Raw genomic sequence first — 23,105 nt, 5'->3', positions numbered from 1 at the left:
CTTTTCGTTCTTCGAATTATTCTGCATTGTCTACATTTAAAAAGAACTGCCACTCACTTCACCAAGCGGAAATTTTGTCCAGGTTCTTTTCTGTTAAATTTTTTTGAAATATAATTCTTGGAAATAAAAGCGGTCGTAATAGTCTATTAAAATGTTATAATAAAAACAGTCTAGAGCACATGCAATTATTTTATTTCATTTCTTAAATAAAAATAAAATTACTGTATGCAGTCTAGAGTGTTTTTATCTCAAAAAATGTTTTCTATTATCTTATGAGTCCATCGACAGTACTATCGCCAGCGAACATTCTCACTGTGCATGTCACACTACCTGGTAAGTCATTTACGGCACTGAGCACGCTATCAGGTCACCTTGGAGCACTCCCGACGTTACTCTCATTCCTGCCTCACATTCACCGTCCAGGATACGGTACTCGCTTCTATTAGTCAAAAAATCATCCAACCAACTCCATATCCCCGAAGATAAAATGGTGCGGTTGAACATCTGTTAGAAATCTAGCTGCTTGTCTGCATCTTTGTTTGCATGATATCGTGTATGAATAACTCAAGCTTCGTTTCAAGCGAGTGTTTTTCCACAATGTGTGCTGATTGACTGAGAAAATGTGTTTCTACTCAGGTATCGTCGTCATGTTTGTGCTTACATTATGCTCTAGGACCTTACAACCAACAGATGACAGCAAACTTGATATCGACTAGACGTAATCACTTCTTTCCTTCGTCTGTGACGGGACAACACTAGCGAAATACCTTGAACATACTGCCACCACGCATAAAAGAATTACGGTTCTGAACTACGTACATAAGGAGTGTACATGATTGTGTCATCACAACAACTAAAGTAAGTTTGCTTTACGAAAATTACTTTGTCTACCCTCGGAAATATTAACCTACTGACACCCGAACGTAAAACTGACCAGAAAAATTTATCAAAACTGTTGCGTCAGTTGTTCGATTACTCGTCCAAATATGTTTCATCTTTCACTTTTTAGTTATAGTCGCTTCTGATCAATGGCTGTTGTTTATGTTGTTGTCGTGGTACTGAGTGCGAAGTTTGGTTTGCTGTAGAACCTGCTTAATGTAGTCTCTCTCTACAGTTTGTAACCTAACCCTCTTCCACACACACACAAACACACATACGTATTATTCCATTACGAAATTAACAGTTCCTCATTTTAGTTAAGTCATAAAGGTCTTTTCTCCCTAATTCCATTCAGTGTCTCTTTATTGGTTATGCGATGTACGCATCTAATCTTCAGCATTCTTCTTTAACACTACATGTCAGTATGTCCTATTCTCTGCTTGTCTGTACTGTTTATCGCCCACGTGCCACATCCATGACTGTGGCTTATATGTTAGAAAGAGCATTCTCTTCTCTAATAATGCATAATAGACGAGGGTTCCACGCGATGGGTCCGTATTTTTAACGCTTTGCTGTACGAGTCATCTCGCTCATCCTATATTCCGATATTACGTATTAACCATGACTAAGTACAACACCAGGAACACAGTGTATGGTATAAAACATATTTCAGATGAATATTGAGTACCAAATGTCACAAAAAATTTAGATTCACGGCAAGCATCAGTTTACATTAAGTGCTTGGTGTTTATGCATTACGAGAGCCTTCGATACAAATCTTTCGTTTAATGCAAATAAAGTACACAGAGAGAAAATAAGTACAAATGACTGTAAACTCTTGTGTGTGGTGTTGTTTGGAGGGCGGTAACTGAGGGAGGTGATGGGTGAAGGGATAGTGGAGCTTGGTTGACTCTTCCAGGTTAGGACAGGATGTAACATTATTAATAGCGAAAACTGACACGAGTGACAGTATACGGTAACAGAAGGAAACACGTAAAAGAAACACGGCCCGTGTTCTCAGTAGCTGCCAGTGACTTCAGTATGAAGCAGATGTACTCCTCGTTAGTAAAAATGTATCTGAAAAGTCTCCATGTTACTCGGCTCAAGTTTTGTTCCAGTAAACGATGTGCACAACAGAGAATGGAGGATCAGAACAAATTTAAGAGTTACTGGAGCTGTCAATGCTACAGAAGAGAGGGCTGAGCTGGCCGGCCATATGGCAAGGATAACGCACTATAGCCTGCCCAGTACACAACTATCTAAAGAAATAAATGGGACACGAAGACGTCATAGATCCCACGAGTAGATGGCGGGAAAGCGTTCGGAGCGAGCGTAAGATCAGGGGTCTAGTTGACAACGCCACATAAAATAAAAACAGGAAGAAATGATTAACATACCCTTAAAACAAACAAGCAACAACAATTATTTGTACAATGATTTTAATTGCGGTCGTCGTATACAAATGATGTCACGCCAAAAACACCCGCGGCCGAATGCACTTCTCCCTCGTCATACCATGTTTTTCTTTCATACTCCCAGATAATGTAAACGTTTTCCTTTGAATTACTGCACTGCACAATCATCTGACATACTTTTAATAATCCACGTGTAGTTACTGTTAAGGCAGAGCACTCAACCAAATACACGTATGTTTTAAAACATTCTTTACGAATCTTCTTCAGCCGGAGGTAGCGTTCCATTGTAGTTGTCAGTGCTCACATTGTGACTCGTTGGCAGAAATAAATGAGACTAGTTGTGAAGTATGCTAATTACCTTATGGAAAACTGCACAAGCTTCCTTTGCAGTAAGTATATTTATGAAAATTAATAACGAGCATGTCATGGCCGCAAACGAAAGAATATGCAAAATTATTTTTAAAAATTACAGAGATCAGTAACAGCAACAGTGAGAGACGTTCATAGCCCAGCTGACACATTGCAGAATAAGCAATATCATGTGTTCATTAGCTTAAGATGATATCCAAAGTTCCGACTATTCAAATGGCTCTGAGCATCATGGGACTTAACAGCTCCGACTATTCTTTTCATATGTATATGGGTGGGTGGGTGTCTTCCACATCTCCTCCTAAACCAGCGTGACCGATTTCAGCCAAACTTGATACACATATCCCTTACTGTCAGGCGACAAACGCCGTCGTAGTAAGAACCACCTACTTATCACAGGTCGGGAGATATCGTGCAGGACGTTTAAATTTGTTACTTCAGTGCTACTATCTCTATTCGCAACACAGTGTGTAAACAGTATCCACATATGCCGCTGAATGTACCTACAAAATTATGCCACTGTATGACACATAGGTCGGGAGATATGACATCGTTAACATTGAGATGCGTGAAAAAAATGTCGCATCATGCCTGAAGTTTTAATACACTCATTCTTTACTGCTAAGACACTCCTATAGTCGAGACAACTCTAGTAAATCCCTGACACTTGGCAGCGCTTTTGAAAGGTTTCAAATGAGAAGCGTAAGCGGCTGTAGGCGAAAACAATAGCCGTTTAGCCATAAAGACTCACGTTGTGGACGCGCGAAGCAGCTGGACTTAAACAATTGTACATTATGCGTATTTCTTTGTACGACTGTTTCATAATTTCAAAGGTGTTTTCACGAATATATGGAAATGAAATTTTTTCGGTATTACACTACAAACACAGTACATCTCAAGCTTCCGTTTTTAACAGAAAACTGGCGAAATGGATACCCGGGCCGTGCTAGGTTTATCAGCTAGTGTTTCTGTAAGTGTAATCATTGGCACGAAAATACGTCTTTGACACTAATCGTTGTTAAAGGTAGAGTTCGGAGTTCCCCAGGCTAACGCACAACGGAATGAAACTGGACGTGTATATGACGCTGTTCTTCACAGCCACGATTTTCTAGAAGACCATCATAAATACATCACTTCAGAAAACATCGCTACAAACTTTTCCACCACTAATCAGTCTCCCTTTACGGCTAGACCAAGACATATATTTTTTGAGCGTAGTTTCCACCAGAAGACTGTCACAAGAATGCTTTCCGGCAAGTCATCCGCGTAGTATAGGACACACAAGAGCGAAATGCAGCAAGATGGCAAGCTACGCAGAGCGTTACGCACAGTTACGCAAGTCAGGGCGGGGAGCGCCCCTCTGCGGCCGGTGTTCCCGTTTCATGCACGCGAGTCTTCCACGGACGCACCCCGCGAGACGATCGCTCACTGCTCACGCACTGCGTGGCTGGCTGTTAGCGGCTGCCGTGAAGCGGCGGCTCTCGGGGGGAAAGTTCCTCCCGCTGCAGCGGCGGCCGTGGAGGGGGGCCACCATACATACAGTCGTGTCCACCGAACCAGCCGCCGCCAGTTGGTTCCGTAGGCACAGGAATCGACTATCGCGCCACGGCATGGCAAGCACCTGCGTGCACGCACACCGTCCCTCGCCGTTCCCGGGCAGCTAAACATAAATAATGCGGAGCGTACCAGCAACGAATGCGGTCGGTTGCTCTCGTAAAGGTGTTACCTTCGACAGAATACTCTCTGACTAGGCCAGACCCAACTGGAGAGGCAGGGAGGGGGAGACGGAAGCGGGAGGGGCCGAAACCCCTCCCCCAAACATATTTCGGTAGAAGCTGAACAGTGTCCACTACGCTCATAACACTGTAATATTAAACGAATTTTATCCGTAGTGGATGCTGTCGAACTCCGTGACTGTTCCTATACGGGGTTGTAGAAAAATATCCGCTACCAGTCACAATAAAAGGTTGTTTATTTGTCACATGACCGGTTTCGGGCTTCGCCCATCTTCAGGTGTTTATACATTCATGTACATGTTTGTACAGTTGGAGATCACTGTATAAATACAAAAAATTATTTGCTGGTGACTACACAGATACAAGAGGGACAATTGCAAGTGGTAAGGCAGCATTTGACGAAAATATATCTGTACGTACAAAAAGATGAAGCACGATTATTACAGTTATGCTGTGGTGATAGTTTTGCCACTTAGTTACACACTTATGGTCATTTTCACGTCCATATATCAGTTTTACCAAGTATAGCTCCATATTTACTGACAGCTTAAATAGTTTTCAATATCTTACAACAATAATTCTTCCCACGCGCCATTCGCAAGTGGAACGGGGCCGAGGCGACCAATTAGTGATACTGTCACATGCCGCCAGGTGGCTTTCGCAATATGATGTAGATGGAGTTGAATCAACGAAAGTAGTAACCGGTATGAGCCAGAAATCAACAGAAGTTAACGGTCATCAGCAAAAAAGACATGTCACAACTGTCGTCTACTGGCGTAACAAAAGTCACGGGATAGCGATACGCACATGCACAGATGGCGATAGTATGGCGTACACAATATACAGGGTGAAAAGTATTTAAACCGACAAATTCCGGGAGGTTGTAGGGGACATCAAAACAAATATTTTTCCCTAATGTCATTTTTTCCTATGAGGATTATTTTAACCGGTGGAGGCCGTATTACAATCTTCAGTTGTTAGAGGGCGTATTACGCTCATCAGTTGTAGGCAACTGTTGTCCACCAGTGCAGTAGTGCATTGTCTCTGTTTACTAATGTAGCGATACACCTGGAGTGAGTACACTGATATGGTTGGTGCGTACTACGTAGCGCACCACAACGGACGAGCTGCACAGCGGGTTTATCAGCAACAATATCCTAATCGCCGTATCCCGCATCATACGACCTTTGCTGCTGTGTATCAACGTCTGCGTGAGACCAGGCCATTTAGCAGATTACCTGGACAGGGGCGTCGTCGCACGGTAAGAACGCTGCAAGTTGAGGAAGTTGTCTTTTAGCATGTGGAGCGGGATCCTTCAATCAGCACTCGTGCAATTTCACGTAACACAGGGACGAATCGGACGAATGTAAGAACAGTCTTTCGAGAGCAATTGCTACGTCCATTTTACTTACAGCGTGTCCACAACCTGGAACCAGTTGATTATCCACCCAGAGCACAGTTTTCTCAGTGGTACCTGGAACAGTGTGAAATGCATCCTACATTTCCATCCTCTGTGTTGTTTACCGATGAAGCAACGTTCGGGGGTGATGGAGTCTTCAACATGCACAATTCGCATGTTTGGAGTGAGGATAACCCACATGCCACAGTTACTAGCGCTTATCAAGTGCGGTTCTTCGTTAATGTGTGGGTCGGTGTTGTTGGGGACTGTTTAATTGGGCCGTATCTGCTACCTAATTGTTGTCTCTTGGTCATAAGAAAATGGAAAAGTGTTTGTTGGTTTAATTAATTTGCCGCCAGAGAAATCTTCCTCTACCAATTTAAATACTCCTCATAGGAAAAAATGATTTTAGGGAAAAATATTTGTTTTGATGTCCCCTACAATCTCCAGAGTTAGTCGGTTTAAATACTTTTCACCCTGTATAAAAGGACGGTGCATTGGTGGAGCAGTAACTTATACTCAGGTGGTTCACATGAAACGGTTCCGACATGATTATGGCCGCACGACGAGAATTAACATAGTTTGAAAGCGGAACTTTCCATTTTGGAAATCGTTAGGAAATTCAGTATTCCGAGATCCACAGTGTCAAGAGTGTGCCGAGAATACCGAATTTCAGGCAGTACCTCTTACCACGGACAACGCAGTAGCCGACCATCTTCACTTAACCACCAAGAGCAGCGGCGTTTGCGAGGAGTTGTCAGTGCTAACAGACAAGCAACACTGCATGAAATAACCGCTGAAATCAATGTAGAGCATACCTCGGACGAATCCTTTAAGAGCCGGCCGGGGTGGCCGAGCGGTTCTAGGCGCTACAGTCTGGAACCGCGCGACCGCTACGGTCGCAGGTTCGAATTCTGCCTCGGGCATGGGTGTGTGTAATGTCCTTAGGTTAGTTAGGTTTAAGTAGTTATGTCCCATAGTGCTCAGAACTATTTGAACCACTTTTTATTTTTTTTAATCCGTTAGGACAGTGCGACATGTGGTGTCAATGGGTCATGGCAGCAGACGAATGGCGCGAGTGCCTATGCCAACAGCACATCGGCTGCAGCGCCTATGCTCTGCTCGCGACTATATTGGTTGGACGTAGACGATTGTACAACCGTGGCGTGGTCAGATGAGTCGCGGTTTCAGTTGGTAAGAACTGACGGAAGCTATGGACCCATTGTCAACAAGGCACTGTGCATGCTGGTGGTGGCTCTATAATGGCGCGGGTTATGTTTACATGGAATGAACCGATCATTGACTGGAAATTGTTATGTTCGGCTACCATTTTCAGCCATTCATGGACTTCATGTTGCCAAACAAATCAAATGGTTCAAATGGCTCTGACAAGGGAACCTCCCCATCGCATCCCCCTCAGATTTAGTTATAAGTTGGCACAGTGGATAGGCCTTGAAAAACTAAACACAGATCAATCGAGAAAAGAGGAAGACGTTGTGTGGAACTACGAAAAAAATAAGCAAAATATACAAACTGAGTAGTCCATGCGACAGGTAGGCAACATCAAGGAGAGTGTGAGCCTACGAGTGCCGTGGTCCCGTGGTTAGCGTGAGCAGCTGTAGAACGAGAGGTCTTTGGTTCAAGTCTTCACTCGAGTGAAAATTTTAATTTTTTATTTTCAGACAATTATCAAAATTTGGGCACTCACACATAATCAACTTCGCTCTCCAAAATTCCAGGACATGTTCAGATTTGCTTGGACATAAGCAGGATTTGACGGTCTACACACGGAAACATTTGAAAACGTAAAAAAACATATGTTTTGACAGAGCACAGGGAAAACTGTGCGACTGTGAAGCTGTTGCATTCATTTATTGCAGTTTATGTGACAAACTCTTATGTTTTCATCACTTTTGTGGGAGTGATTATCACATCCACAAGAAAACCTAAATCGGGCAACGAAGAAGAATCTTTTTACCCATTCGCCAAGTGTGCAAGTTAGGTGGGTCGACAACACATTCTTGTCATGTGACGCACATGCCGTCACCAGTGTCGTATAGAATATATCAGACGTGTTCTCCTGTGGAGGAATCGGTTGACCTATGACCTTGCGATGAAATGTTTTCGGTTCCTATTGGAGAGGCACATCCTTTCTTCTACTAATCGCACTGTTTTGCGGTGCGGTCGCAAAACACAGACACTAAACTTATTACAGTGAACAGAGACGTCAATGAATGAACGGACAGATCGTAACTTTGCGAAAATAAAGAAAGTAAAATTTTCACTCGAGGGAAGACTCTGATTCCGCAGCTCCTCACGCTAACCATAGGACCACGGCGCTCCTGAGCTCACATTGTCCTTGATGTTACATATGTTGCACATGGACTACTCAGTTTGTATATTTTGCTTATTTTTTCGTAGTTCCACACAATTTCTTCCTGTTTTCTCGATTGATCTGTGTTCAGTTTTTCAAGGCCTATCCACTGTGTCAATTTATAACAAAATCTGAGGGGGGTGCGATGGGGAGGTTCCCTTGTGAGCATTATGGGACTTAACTTCTGAGGTCATCAGTCCCCTAGAACTTAGAACTACTTAAACCTAACTAACCTAAGGACATCACACACATCCATGCCCGAGGCAGGATTCGAACCTGCGACCGTAGCGGTCGCGCGGTTCTAGACTGTAGCGCCTAGAACCGCTCGGCCATCCCGGACGGCCGTTGCCAAACATCTATGGAATTTTTATAGATGACAATGCACCATGTCATGGGGCCACAACTGTTCACGACTGGTTTGAATAACATTCTGTATAATTCAAGCGAATGATTTGACCACCCAGATCGCCCCATATGAATCCCATCGAACTTTCATGGGACGTAATGGAGAGGTCACACTTTCGTAATTTCGGAGGAAGGCAATGGCAGACCACCTCCGCTAGGACCTGGGCTAGCAGGTGGTGCGGGTCGCCCGCAACGTCCCCTACGCTACTCAGAGTATGGGATCTCATCATCATCATAGAGGCATGTTTGCTCATATTTCTGTAGGGGGACTTCCGACGACTTTTTAAGTCAATGCCACATCAAGTTGCTGCATTACGCCAGGCAAAAGGAGGTATGAGAAGATATTATGAGGTATCCTATGACTTTTGCCACCTCCGTACATTAATGATAAACTTAATGAACTAATAAACAAATACACTAGCAATCGTGATTTTTATTTGTATTTTATCGTAATTTACTCAGATAATAAATGCTCAGCTGATCGTAAGATTATTTCAAGCCATCCACATCAGTTTTCCAGCCTGGGCTTCTTCAAAGCCATCTGGCATTGTCTCTTGCGACAAATTTCACACGTTAAACATTTTAATGTTTTAAATCATTGATGATTTCAAAATGAAATGTTACCTTATGTTAACGTGGAGAATCAGACAACAGATAGACGAGATTATCGAGCTGAGTTAGCCACCTGCTTATGAGGCCCCTCAAAATTAACTACTTGAATTTTAACATGTCATTTTATGTTGTTTGATATCAGAATCTCTACTCCACTTTAAATTAAATGGTAATCATGGAGGTAATTTTGCAATCTTTCATTTCAGTTTCAGTTGATTTAATTATTAGTCAACCTCTCAATTAGTTTAACTGAAACTTACTCAGATTACACGAGCGCCAAATTTTCTTTCACGTTCAGCGTCGAGCAGGATATTTACGTGAAAACTGAGTAGGGATCACGCGTAATATGTTATGCAACTGTTGTTTCAACTATATAAATTACATTTCCTTAAAATTCTTCCAAAGAATCTCTGCCTGGCATCTGCTTTTCTTAGAGTTTGTGTTACGTGGTTATTGCACCTTACGTCGTTCCGGATGGCTACTCCTAGGTATTTTATTGTTATTACTGGTTACAGCGATTTTTCATCAATGACATAATCGAACAGAAAATGATACCTTCGCCTATTTACGCGCACTGTGTTACATTTATTTACGTTCGGTGTCAACTTCTATTATTGGATAAAATGTGAAGGTGTCACAGTTGTGTTTGCTAGTATTATTTTTCAAATTGACTGTGTGAGCCGTGTTCTTATCAGATTTTCGGACAAATGCTTCTCTCATGTTATATTTCTGCGAGCTTCAATTTTTTGGATGTTATACTGGAGTTTTCCGAATGTGACGGAAACCGGCAGATGCCATGTACATGTACACACAAACAAACTATTACAATTTCAGAAAAACTGGATGATTTATTCAAGAGAAAGAAATTCAGAAATTGAACAGGTCAGCAACGCTTTGAGCCACCTCTGGCCCTTATACAAACAGCTATTCGGCTTGGCGTTGGTTAATAGAGTTGTTGGACGTCCTATTGAGGGATATCATGCCAAATTCTGCTCAAATGGCGCGTTAGATCGCCAAAATACTGAGATGGTTGGACGGCCCTACTCATAACCCTCCAAACTTCCTCAATTGGAGAGAGATCCAGAGACCTTGCTGGCCAAGGTAGGGTCTGAAAACACGAAGACAAGCAGCAGAAACTCTCGCCGTATGCGGGCGGGCACTATCTTGCTGAAATGTAAGCTGTGGGTGACCTGCCATGTAGGGCAACGAAGCCGGGCGTAGAATATCGTCGACGTGCCGCTGTGGTGTAAGGATATAGCGGATGAGAACCAAAGAGGCCCTGCTATGAAAAGAAACGGCGGCCCAGACCATCACTTCTGGTTGTCGGGCCGTATGGTGGGCGACAGTCAGATTGGTCCGCAGCGTCTCAAGACACGTCTCCGCTGTCCATCGGGGCTCAGTCCGAAGCGTGATGATCACTGAAGACAATTCTACTCCAGTCAGTGAGATTCCAAGCCGAAGACATGTCTGGAGACGACCGGGACAGCGGTGGGATACCAAGCTGTTCTCGCCCACCAAACAGCCCGACAACCACGAGTGATAACCTCGGATGCGATTTTGTTTTCATAACTGGATCCCTTCGGCTGTCATCCGCGGCATCCTTACAGCACGCCGGTTCGTCGACGATGTTCTATGTCCCGTTTTGTTGCCCTTTATGGCAAGCCATCCTAGGATTACATTTCAGCAAGATAACGCCCGCCCGCATACAGCGAGAGTTTGTACTGGATGTCTTCGTGTTTGCCAAAAGCTACTTTGGCTAGCAAGGTCACGAGATCTCTCCCCAGTTCACAACGTTTGGAGCATTACGGGCAGGGTCATCCAACCAGCTCGGGATTTTAACGATGTAACGGCCCAACTGGACATAATTTGGCCCTCAAGAGGACACGCAACAACTCTATCAATCAATGCCAAGCCGAATACCTATTTATATAAGGGTCAGGTGTGAGCCAACGCGTTATTGACTTGCTGAATTTGTGAAAATCTTTCGTTGAATAAAAGATCCAATTTTCTAAAATTGTAATCATTTGTTTGACTGTACATGTACGTTACATCAACTGGTTTCCATCTCATTCGGATAATTCTCTCGTGGTGCGTTAATTTTTTCTCTTAGTGTATATTATGGGCTCAAAATGGTTCTGAGCACTATGAGACTTAACTGCTGAGGTCATCAGTCCCCGTATATTATTAATAGGGCATATTGAAACATTGTTATTGTTATTAAAAATGTAGACGTCTATCGTATGTTAAAAGTGTAGACGATCGCAAGTGATATTTACGTGGAGGAGGTGATCCCTTACAAGGGGAGGCCGCCAATTGTGAAATTCAGGTTCGATTCATACTGCGCATAATGAAAGCTCATGGCCACAGGTGTAATGTGGCGAAGCACCAAGATGCACTTCTCAGCCGTTGTCGAGAAAATCGACAGTTGAAAGAAACCGTTGCGGTGAAATACTCTCTACCATTAATAATTTTCTACAGCGTCGTGGCGCAGCGGTAAGCTCTCGGGTTCGTAATCCGAAGGTCGCCGGATCGAATCTCGCGCCATGCGACCTTTTATTTTTTTTAGTATTTGTTTTTTGTAATTCAAATATATATATATATATATATATATATATATATATATATATATATAATTCCCGGCAATCAGTTGCAACAATTATGCATATAATAAGTTGTTCAAAGTCGTTTGTCGTGGAAAAACTGGCGACTTCGAACATCATTATGTTTTCCGCAAACAAAGTTGTATTTCACAAATGTTATTAATTGTCTTCATAATGTTAACCATGTATAGTTAACGGAAGACGTAGAAACGATATTCCGAAACGAATACGTATAGCGTAAGTCAAACGTTCGAATTAGAATAGAGACCCCACGAACACAAATTTGCTGTGACAGGTAAGAAATATAAACTCCGTTACTCGCTCGTTACACTTGAAGGACAGATGTTGAATGGGCCGAAACGAGCCGCCGCATAACAGCGTAGTTGCCTGCTAACTTCGAAAGAAGGTAGATGCGGTCCCTAGCGCAACTTATAACATCGTCGAAAATCAGTGCGGACGGGAGAGCATATATATATTTGAATTACAAAAAACTAATAATAAAAAAAGTTGCATGGCGCGAGATTCGATCCGGCGATCTTCGGATCACGAACCCGAGCGCTTACCGCTGCGCCACGACGCTGCAGAAAATTATTAATCGTAGAGAGTATTTCACCGCAACGGTTTCTTTTAACTGTCGATTTTCTCGACAACGGCTGAGAAATGCATCTTGGTGTTTTGCCACATTACACCTCTGGCCATGAGCTTTTATTATGCGCAGTATGAATCGAATCTGAATTTCACAATTGGCGGCCTCCCCTTGTTAGTATCGAACTCGGACTCGCGCCTGCCTCTGACCAGCTGCATTCAGCAAACTGTCAGCAGTCAATTGGTGCGACAGAAAGGTCGAATCCCTCTGCAGGTCGTCTGCCATCATCGGAAGTTGAACTTTTCACCTCACGCTCAGTCATGCTATGTAGTGACGTCTCACTTTTTATTGTATTACATGCCTTTTTTTCGTAACATATTGCAAAGGTTGCACGCAGGCGCGGATCCTGGGATCGCTTGTGGGTTGAGTCATAGTTTGTTGCTGTCTTCACCCCTCACCTCTCTGTCCACAAATATCACTTGCAGTCACACTTTCAACGTGCCCCAGATGCCTCCGATTTTCTCATCGAAAACAATGACACACACAAAAAGTTTAAATATAATAGATAATGTGCACTGGCCTGTAATTTATAAAATTCCTTGCCATTTTCGGGATCCTTAGTTTTTATATTACTGTACATCCGAAAGTTTGCTGCGAAATTTGAATATTTGTTTGAGGGGGGTGGGAAGGAGCCTCCCTCCCGATTCGACCCACGCCTGGTTGCACGAGGAGTTCGGTATTTCTCGTATGAGCGTTCTTCTATAATTTTCATAGCAACGTTCTTCCACAAAACAGGGTACATATCTGAATGCGAATAAGATTTGTGTCTGACGACGCCTAGGCAAAGAAAAACCTTACAATATGCGTAAGTAACTGCGTGAACAACGAAACGATTGTTACTGGAAAACCATTTTGAATAGTGAAAATAAATGACCTTTACTGAGGGAGAAAAATATAATTATTTTTGACGTTATTTGGTGTTAGAAATAATACAAAATACTATGGATAAAGTAAAAAGGAGCTATGTATTGCAATATAAATATTGTCTGGCGTGTTGGTATGTATATATTTTCACGTGCAAATAAATGTTAATATTTGTAATGTTTGGACGTCAGGTTTTCTGTTCTTTCACTTTTGAATAGCGTGGAAAATTTGCCCTACAGCCTTTGTAAAGCAACCGTTATGAATCGAAGGATTGAAATAAAAGTGTGTAACACGGAATTTTGAAGTTTTGTGTGGAATAGGATCCACAGGTCATGCCCAATAACGTACAAAAGGCTCAAACTGCCATGAATGAAAATGTAGTGCCAAATGCAGCCAGTAGATGGCATGAAGTTTAGCACAAACTGCTGTTCACATGCGAATGGCTCTATGTTCGGCGCGCTTACTCCTCTGTGTTAGATAAAATGGCGGTGGCAGCAGATGTTTGTAACCAAAACAATGGTTCAAATGGCTCTGAGCACTATGCGACTTAACATCTGAGGTCATTAGTCGCCTAGAACTTAGAACTAATTAAACCTAACTAACCTAAGGACATCACACACATCCATGCCCGAGGCAGGATTCGAACCTGCGACCGTAGCAGTCGCGCGGTTCCGGACTGAGCGCCTAGAACCGCGAGACCACCGCGGCCGGCTATGTTTGTAACCGCTTGACCAGAAAGAAACGACAAATTAAAGGAGAAGGTACTATGGCAGCAATGAAGAAAAAGCTGAGAAATGGAGGAACTGAATACTTAAGTTCAAGTAAAAAACGTATTCCTGCAAAAGCTCACCCAGCACTGGAGGTAAGTCTCATTACTGATCACTAACCTGTACCATAATTGGACAGAATGTTTAGTCTTGAGTTACCAAATGTACTGTTCCATAAGTTGTAAAGGACATGATTCAGCAGTCAAGACAAATAAAGCCATTTAATGTCAATAACATGAATGCATCTGACTTCTTAGATTTCAAAAAAGTCGCTGATAGTAATGTAAACACAGGAAGCCTAAACATGTCCAGTGTACAGTGGCTATGGGTAGTCAAATATAAGCTTCATCTAGTTAAGACCCTGGAGAAGCTTAAATGAATTTGAGGATTGGGAAGGAATACGTGTTTTGAGAGTATAGGACATCAAGAAAATTCCGCTACATGCCCTCGATGATGTAAGCCACATCTATGACGAAAAGAAGAAAGGTTTGTTTAAAATGATGCAGTACCTGACAACTAATGACCAGGTACAGTTGAAAAACGTAGAATGAACTTTTCCTATCTATTTTCCAAGTAATGAACTGTGGCACTTACAGCTTTTCATTGCATTTCCACTTTCAGAAAGTTTTTCGTACCATTATGATACAGTGTTTGTAATTTCCTTTGGATACTAGATCCACACTATGCTTAGCTTTCAAAGAAAACACATTAATAGTGCAATTATGACCATGAATTACATAATTATACTTAGAATTAATTTTCCTCAAATTTATGATTTTGGCACTTATAAGTTTTTTTTTTATTTCAAGTCTTCGATTTTGCTCTGTCCATTAACTGTTTATATTAATGACTATTATCATTGCCAGTCCCGTGATGGTTCATACACCCCATCGTCTCTGTAGTTCTGTGTATTCCCACTTTTTTTTATAAGATCGGCGGTATCCCAGAAACTCCATTTCGACGTTCAGTACTACGCTAACCGACGTTTCGTTGCATTGACGTTCTGTCTACATTTACATCTACATTGATACTCCGCAAGCCACCCAACGGTGTGTGGCGGAGGGCACTTTACGTGCCACTGTCATTACCTCCCTTTCCTGTTCCAGTCGCGTACGGTTCGCGGGAAGAACGACTGTCTGAAAGCCTCCGTGCGCGCTCTAATCTCTCTAATTTTACATTCGTGATCTCCTCGGGAGGTATAAGTAGGGGGAAGCAATATATTCGATACCTCATCCAGAAACGCACCCTCTCGAAACCTGGCGAGCAAGCTACACCGCGATGCAGAGCGCCTCTCTTGCAGAGTCTGCCACTTGAGTTTATTAAACATCTCCGTAACGCTATCACGGTTACCAAATAACCCTGTGACGAAACGCGCCGCTCTTCTTTGGATCTTCTCTATCTCCTCCGTCAGACCGATCTGGTACGGATCCCACACTGATGAGCAATACTCAAGTATAGGTCGAACGAGTGTTTTGTAAGCCACCTCCTTTGTTGATGGACTACATTTTCTAAGCACTCTCCCAATGAATCTCAACCTGGTACCTGCCTTACCAAAAATTAATTTTATATGATCATTCCACTTCAAATCGTTCCGCACGCATACTCCCAGATATTTTACAGAAGTAACTGCTACCAGTGTTTGTTCCGCTATCATATAATCATACAATAAAGGATCCTTCTTTCTATGTATTCGCAATACATTACATTTGTCTATGTTAAGGGTCAGTTGCCACTCCCTGCACCAAGTGCCTATCCGCTGCAGATCTTCCTGCATTTCGCTACAATTTTCTAATGCTGCAACTTCTCTGTATACTACAGCATCATCCGCGAAAAGCCGCATGTCCAGTGCGAACACGTCGTCATTTAACAGTGACGCTCCTTTCCGTTCCATGACGTTACGGCGACGTCAGTGTGGGACCATCTGAAGAATTGAGAATGATTACATCTTAAGTCAGATGCCTAAGCGTACCTGGGAGGGATATTGATTCAGATAATCAATATCCGTAACTTCTCTTTTTCTGATTCCTTGAGTGTTTCAGAAGTCTCAGTCGCGCCATGCAGCGGCACTCTACTGGGAAAATGCAGCCAGTCCATAAAAGAAACTGTTCAAAAATAACCTGTGTCTCTTGTCTTACAGTATGTGTGACCCATATCAGATAGAAATGAAAAATGTCGAACGTGGACAAAGAGTGGCAGAACGAAACGTCACAGGTTTGTTTGGTTCGTAAGAGGGTGTCACGGAAATGTTGTAAGACTTGAATTGGTATAAGCTTGAAGAAGTACGCAAATTACACCCCAGAAGCCTGCTCACAAAATTTCAAGAACCATTATCTCAGATCAAGCATCTAGAGGTATTCCTCAGCCGCCTACGTATCCCGAATGGACCACGAGGACAAAAACAGATTAATTACAACATGCATAGAAGCATTTAACCAGTCGTTCATCCCACGCTCCCGAAGCGGTTGAAACAAAAAGAAAAAAAGAAGAAACTCTTAAATTTGGTAACATGCTAAGAACCCTCTGCCACGCACTTTTCGGCGGCCTGCAGAACGTGATTGTAGATGTAGAAGCTGAAACACGGTTGCAAACGTCTTGACAAAAATAACCATTTTGCACCTGACCGATATGTATTTGGCGATTAAATCTAAGTTTCGTTTGTAGAGTCAAATGAACGCGTTTGAAATTTTTCCATCTGATGACAGTGCGATATCTCACTACACTGCTCTGTGGTGCACCAGAGAACAAATTGGTATCCCTTTCGCATACACGGTTTATTTTTAGAGTTCATAACCTGTGTCAATTTGTAAATAAGTCACACGAAGTCACGGCCACAAACGGAGAGGCAAACTAGTGTCACAACGGCAGCACGCAAAAAACGGAAAGACCTTCGCTCAGCACACTGTGCTTATCTTCCCCAAGCTATTGTCTGTTACTTAATTACGAATAAAGGACGCCGCAGTTCTTATGACTCTGACGGAGGCCTGCCCACTGGCTTGCATTCTGGGAGACAGTTGTTTCACTACATCGCTCAGGTGAATACCACGGCGGTTTCAGTACACCTCGACTGACTCACCCACCCTACTTTTTCAAATACTTTGTTTCTAATACCTTCGATGTCAACAGCTCGTTAATTATCATTCCTTTTACATGTTAAATTTCCGACTTATTTGGGACCTGGTGGCTGGCTGTCGGGAATGTTTTTAGTTTTGAGCCAATCAGCCCACTATAACGTGATACATAATTTTTTCCCTGATTAGATTGTGAGTCAATGTTCGTTATATGCACACAAAAGGTTTGGTGACGTGGCCATTACCGCAGCTGATTTATAAATTGTTATTTGCATATAACAAACAAATCTTTTACGAGCTGCAACGTTAAAAGAGATCATTCTTGTTTTTACCAGCGTGAACGAGTAAAAAATTTCCCAAAGAGCAGGGCAAGCACGATTCTCAGTGGAGAAAAACGAAGGCGTCAGAACTTATGAAATATTTAAAACGGAAATTGATAGTCAGGACTGTCTCAGTTTGCGCAGATCCAAGACATAATGTATTTTAAATCTAAACATAAAGTTTTGTATTGTTACAAGCAAAACGCAGAGATTTATAATTTTTAGCTGAACATAAAAGACAATCTCTCTCTCTCTCTCTCCCTCTCTCTCTCTCTCTCTCTCTGTGTGTGTGTGTGTGTGTGTGTGTGTGTGTGTGTGTGTGTGTGTGTGAGAGAGAGAGAGAGAGAGAGAGAGAGAGTGTTAATGACACACACACACACACACACACACACAGAGAGAGAGAGAGAGAAAGAGAGAGAGAGAGAGAGAGACATACAGAGACTCATATATGTCGTAATGAAACATTGGACCAACGTCCACTGTACAGTCACAGTTCGACGTTGCTTAGGCAGTTTTTCCGAAAGTTATTAAGATAGAAGTCATTCTCGTCAATTTCATTTTCATTGCTGTGTTGCCTAATAGCTTAGTCGGACTGTTTCAACTGACACTTCTTATGTATTCCGATATTATTGATCTCGGGGAGCCATCGCACGCATCGTTTCTGCACTTAGCTGTTTTTACGATAATGATACGAAGTTTCTGCTGTATTAAACGTAAGATGCCAGCAAATACCCCCAATCATAGGCACCGAACTACATACTGCCATTGTTTTTCTAACTTTTAACACGTCTCTGCGGATATCTCCACCGAGCTTGGAGGTATTGCAGTGCTAAATCAGTGTGTAATGAGTTTGCAGTGGTTTGCGTGCTGAATAGATTGAATGAAATGTGTCATGCCTATGGGTGCATCTCCGTGTAAGCAAGCCAAGCTGCAGTAAGTACTGAATGTATCTGCATCTCACGAGTGCGCAGTAAGAATCTCAGAATCTTATGAGCTCAAACGTAATAACGTATCTCGAAAAGAATGGTCTCCTCCATGCCAACCAGCATGGATCCCAAAAACATCAGTCACATGAAACTCAACTTGCACTTTTCTCACATGACATAACAAAAGCCATGGATCAAGTCAGTAAGGATAGATCTAGTATTCCTCGATTTCCGAAAAGCATTTGATTCAGTATCACACTTACACTTATTGTCAAAAGTACGATCATATGGGGGTGTCAAGTGAAATTTGTGACCGTATTAATGATTATTTGTCAGGGAGGGCGCAACATTTTATTTCTGCTGGAGAGTTGTCAACAGATGTAGAAATAGCTATGGGGGTGCTCCAGGGAAGTGTGTTGGGACTCTTGTTGTTCACGTTGTATATTAACTACCTTGCCCACAATATTAATAGTAACGCCAGACGTTTCGCATATTATGCAATAATGTATAATGAATAGTAGTAGTAGTAGTAGTCGTATGGTATTCTACCTTACGGCAGGTCTTGTCATGGGTTAAGTCTCTTCCACGTTTGTCTGTCCGTAGCCAATCTTTTCATTTCTGAATATTTGCCTCCTTTGATATTGTCCAGCATTTGATATCTTCTTTTTTCCTCTTCCCCTTTTTCCCTCCACCATTCCTTCTATTCCTTCCGCCAGTAAACAGTCCCTCCTCAAATAATGTGCAATCCAGTTCCGTTTTCTCTTTCTGATGGCTTTCAGCTTGTTTCTTTCTTCTCCAACTCTTCTTAATACTTCTTCATTCATTACTCGGTCTTCCCATTTCACTTTTTCCATTCTGCTCCATATCCACATCTCTGGTGCCTCCAGTCTTCTTTCATCTTCCTTCCTCAATGTCCAGGTGTCCGCATCATGCATTGCAACGCTCCAGATGTAACATTTGGCAAGTCTTTTCCTCAGATCTTTGTTTAGTGGTCCACAAAGTAATTTCTGTTTCCTCTTGAATCCTTCTTTTGCCATTGCAATTATTTTCCTAATTTCTGTTGAGGAATACATATCATCCATTATTACACTTCCCAAGCAATTGAAGTTATTCACTTGCTCTATTTCCTCTCTCCCTATATAATGAAGTACTGTCTGAAAAAAGCTTGTAAATATTCAGTCAGCTCTCGATAAGATTTCAAAGTGGTGCAGAGACGGGCCACTTGATTAATCAGTACAAAATGTAAAATTGTGCACTTCACAACACGACAAAACGTAGTATCCTATGACTACAGCATCAACGAAACACAGCTATAATCGGTCAGCTCATAAAAATATTTGGAGGTAACGCCTTGTAGGGATATAAAATGGAACGATCACATAGGCTCACTCGTAGGTAAAACATCAAGTTATTGGTAGAATACGAGGAAAATGCAAGCAGTCTACGAAAGAGATCGCTTACAAATCACTTGTGTGGCCCATCCTAGAATACTGCTCAGTAGTGTAGGTCCCGTACCAAATAGAACTAACAGGATATATTGAACGTATAAAGAGAAGGGCAGTACGAACGATCATAGGTTTGTTTGACCCGTGGGAGAATCTGAACTGGCGGCCTCTTGAAAATAAACTATCACGAGAAAACCTACTTAAGAAATTTCAAGAACTGGCCTTAAATGACACTAGGAATATACTACTACCCCCTTCCGTAGATATCGTGAAACAAGGAAGGAAGATTGGGGTAAAACGTCCTAACGCACAACGAGGTCATTAGATACGGAGCAGAAGCTCGGATTATTCCAAGGATGGCGATAGGAAATCTGCCGCTCCCTGTTAAAGGAACCATCCCGACATTTGCCTGGAGAGATTTAGGGAAATCACGGAAAATGAACAGTAAACCTGGATCGCCGGTTGCGTATTTGAACCGTCTTCCTGCCGAATGTGAGTCCAGAGTGTTAACCACAACCACCTCGTTCGGTTCGTGAGAACGAGATTAGATTAATTACAGCACGCACAGAGGTATTTAAACTGTCTTTCTTCCTGCGCTTCGTCCGTGAATGGAGCAGAAAGAGGCCGTAATAACTGGTATATGGGAAGTACCCTATGTCACGCACTTCACAGCGGTTTGCAGAGTATGGATGTAGGCGCAGTTGCAGACCTTCGATTACATGTCTACATTATGTGCAGTAGAAATCAGCCACCCAAAGCTGATATGATACTTATCAAAACGTTATTCCGAGCAACATGAAAGTAATGCGAACCAGTAAACGTTATCTTTAATTTATGGTTTATTTCGATTCTAAAACGACATAACTAAGTAATTTAGATTCAAGCAGAATACAGAGTGTCTCCGAGTCCTTCATCTCGACAACTCTCTCTCTCTCTCTCTCTCTCTCTCTGTTTGAAAACACTGTACTTGTACACCCTCTCTCTCTCTCTCTCTCTCTGCCTCAAAACACTGTACTTGTACACCCCCTCACATGCAAATACCGCTCAAGTGTATGGGACCCATGAAAGGTTGGAGGAACAGGGTATGTTGAGAGTATATAAGAGGGATAATGTGAATGGTCACAGATTTGTTTGGCTGACGAGAGGGTGTGACAGATTTTAATAATTAATAAAAAGCACTCCAGTTGCTGCTGAGAACCTTATTGAGTTCCCTACCGCTTTCGGCCTACACATTAGGCCATTATCAAGTAGTCCTGAAAAATTATGCTGTAGAGAAGAGCGTCCAAATCATAACTGTTCAGAACCACTTTGGAATGACTCAGTGTAAAGATCAAAACCTGTAGCGCACTCGACAAAGTTCTCAACTGCAACTGGAGCGGTTTTTATTTACTAAATAAACAGCTTAGGAATTAGCACATGGAAAGACTCAGAAATGTAAAAGAGATATTGAAAAGTCTCAACTGGGAGACATTCGAAACATAGTATTACACCCAGCGATATTGGGCTCTCGGGTTAGAAACTACAAATACCTTTCAGCCTCCCACATATCGATCACGTAGAGACTGCACGGACAGAAACAAACTAATAATTGCCCACACAGAGACTTAATAACTGCCAGTGGAACGGGAAAAAGCTCAATACACTGTAGAATAAAAACTACGGTGCGACAAGGACTTCATAGTGCTTCCCAGAGTAAACATTCAGGTGTATATCATAGGAAGAGACACGCGTTTTGTTTATTTTACGCAGAGTCAAGTAGTTTAGATGCAATAGTCATAAAATTGAACATGGAAGGAAAGAGAAAGTAAATGAAAATGAAATCGGAGATACGATATTGCGAGAAGGATTTGACTGAGCACTGAAAGACCTAAGTCGAAACAAGGCCCCTGCAGTAGATTTCCTCAGACTTACTGAGATCCTCCGGAGAGGCAGCCGTGACAAAAATATTACACCTGGCGTGCAAGATATAAGAGGCAGGCGAAATACCCTCAGAGATCAAGAAGCATGTACTGGTTCTAATTCCTAAGAACGCATGTGCTGAAAGGAGCAATTATTGCCGAGCTATCAGTTTAATAAGTCATTGTTGCAAAATAATTACACAAATTATTTACAGAGGAATGAAAAAAGTCGGTGGGGGGGGGGGGGGGGATGACTTTGTGTTCCGGAGAAATGTAGCAGCATGCGAGACAATACTGCCTCTACGACTTACCTTAGAAGATACGTTAAACAAAGGCAAACTTACGTTCATAGCTTTTGTAAACATACAGCAACTGTCGACAATGTGAGATCTGAGTTTCTCCAGGCGTGTACAATTCTTAAACAACTTACGGGAATTCAGCCAGATAATGTTTAAAGCGACCACCTTGAAAATGGCGGGATGTACTCCCGCCGAAATATAGGCGGTCGCTGTAAACATCACCTGGCTGAATTCCTGTAAGTTGTTTGAAAACTGTCGACAATGTTGAGTGGAATACACTCTAAGTACAGGGAGTGAAAGATTAAATACAACTTGTACAGAAACTAGACTGCAGTTATGAGGCGAAGTACAAGAAAGGGAAGCAGTAACGAAGAGAAACAGCGTTGCAGCCTATCGCCGATGCTATTCAGGCTGCACATTGAGTAAGCACTAAAGGAAAAGTAGGAGAAATTTGGAGAAAGAATTAAAATTCAGAGAGAATAAATAAAAACTCTAAGGTTTGCAGGAGACACTGTAGTATTGCCCGAGAAAGTAGGGGACTTGGAAGAGCAAATGAATGGGATGGATAGTGTCTTGAAAAGCTGACTATACAGTAGATATAAAATTCAGATTAGCAGTGGCAAGGAAAGCATTTTTGAAAAAGAGGAATTTCTTACCCTCTGATATCAAGTTAAATGTTATGATGTATTTTCTGAAGGCATTTGTTGTAGTGCAGCCTTGTACGGAACTGAAACGTGGATATATGCAGTTCAGACAAGAAAAGTAAAATCTTTTGAAATGTGGTGCCACAGAAGAGTGTTGAAGACTAGATTGATACACAAAATAACAGATAAGAAGGGACTGAATCGAACTGCGGAGAAAGGAAATTTATGGCACAACTTGACTAAAAGAAAAATGCGGTTGATAGCACACATCCTGAGGCATAAAGGAATTGTCACTTTGCGTAATGGGTGGACGTATGGGTGAGGAGGGGGGAGGGTTAAAACTGTACAGCGAGACCAAGGCGTGAATACAATAAACAGGTTCAAATGGATGTAGGCCGTGGCAGTTAACGCAGAAATGAAGAGGCTTGCACAGGATACA

The 23,105-nt window shown here is 42.3% G+C and overlaps 1 protein-coding gene across 3 annotated transcripts in view; it reads right to left on the bottom strand.

Annotated features, from left to right (window-relative positions):
* The window catches only part of LOC126475462 (chitooligosaccharidolytic beta-N-acetylglucosaminidase), a 229,968-nt gene that overhangs the window by 96,294 nt on the left and 110,569 nt on the right, over positions 1–23,105 (bottom strand). The window contains exon 1 of one of the 3 annotated variants that reach the window (XM_050103344.1): positions 3,993–4,085. The exons of the other annotated variants lie outside the window; for them this stretch is intronic. Coding sequence (XP_049959301.1) covers positions 3,993–4,047 — 55 coding nt within the window. The 5' untranslated portion in view covers positions 4,048–4,085. Of the gene's footprint in view, positions 1–3,992; positions 4,086–23,105 lie in introns of those variants that run through there. 3 annotated transcript variants of the gene reach the window in all.

The sequence above is a fragment of the Schistocerca serialis genome, chromosome 4, assembly GCF_023864345.2.
Source record: "Schistocerca serialis cubense isolate TAMUIC-IGC-003099 chromosome 4, iqSchSeri2.2, whole genome shotgun sequence".
NCBI lineage: Eukaryota > Metazoa > Arthropoda > Insecta > Orthoptera > Acrididae > Schistocerca > Schistocerca serialis.
This window is presented reverse-complemented; position numbering and strand designations above follow the sequence as displayed.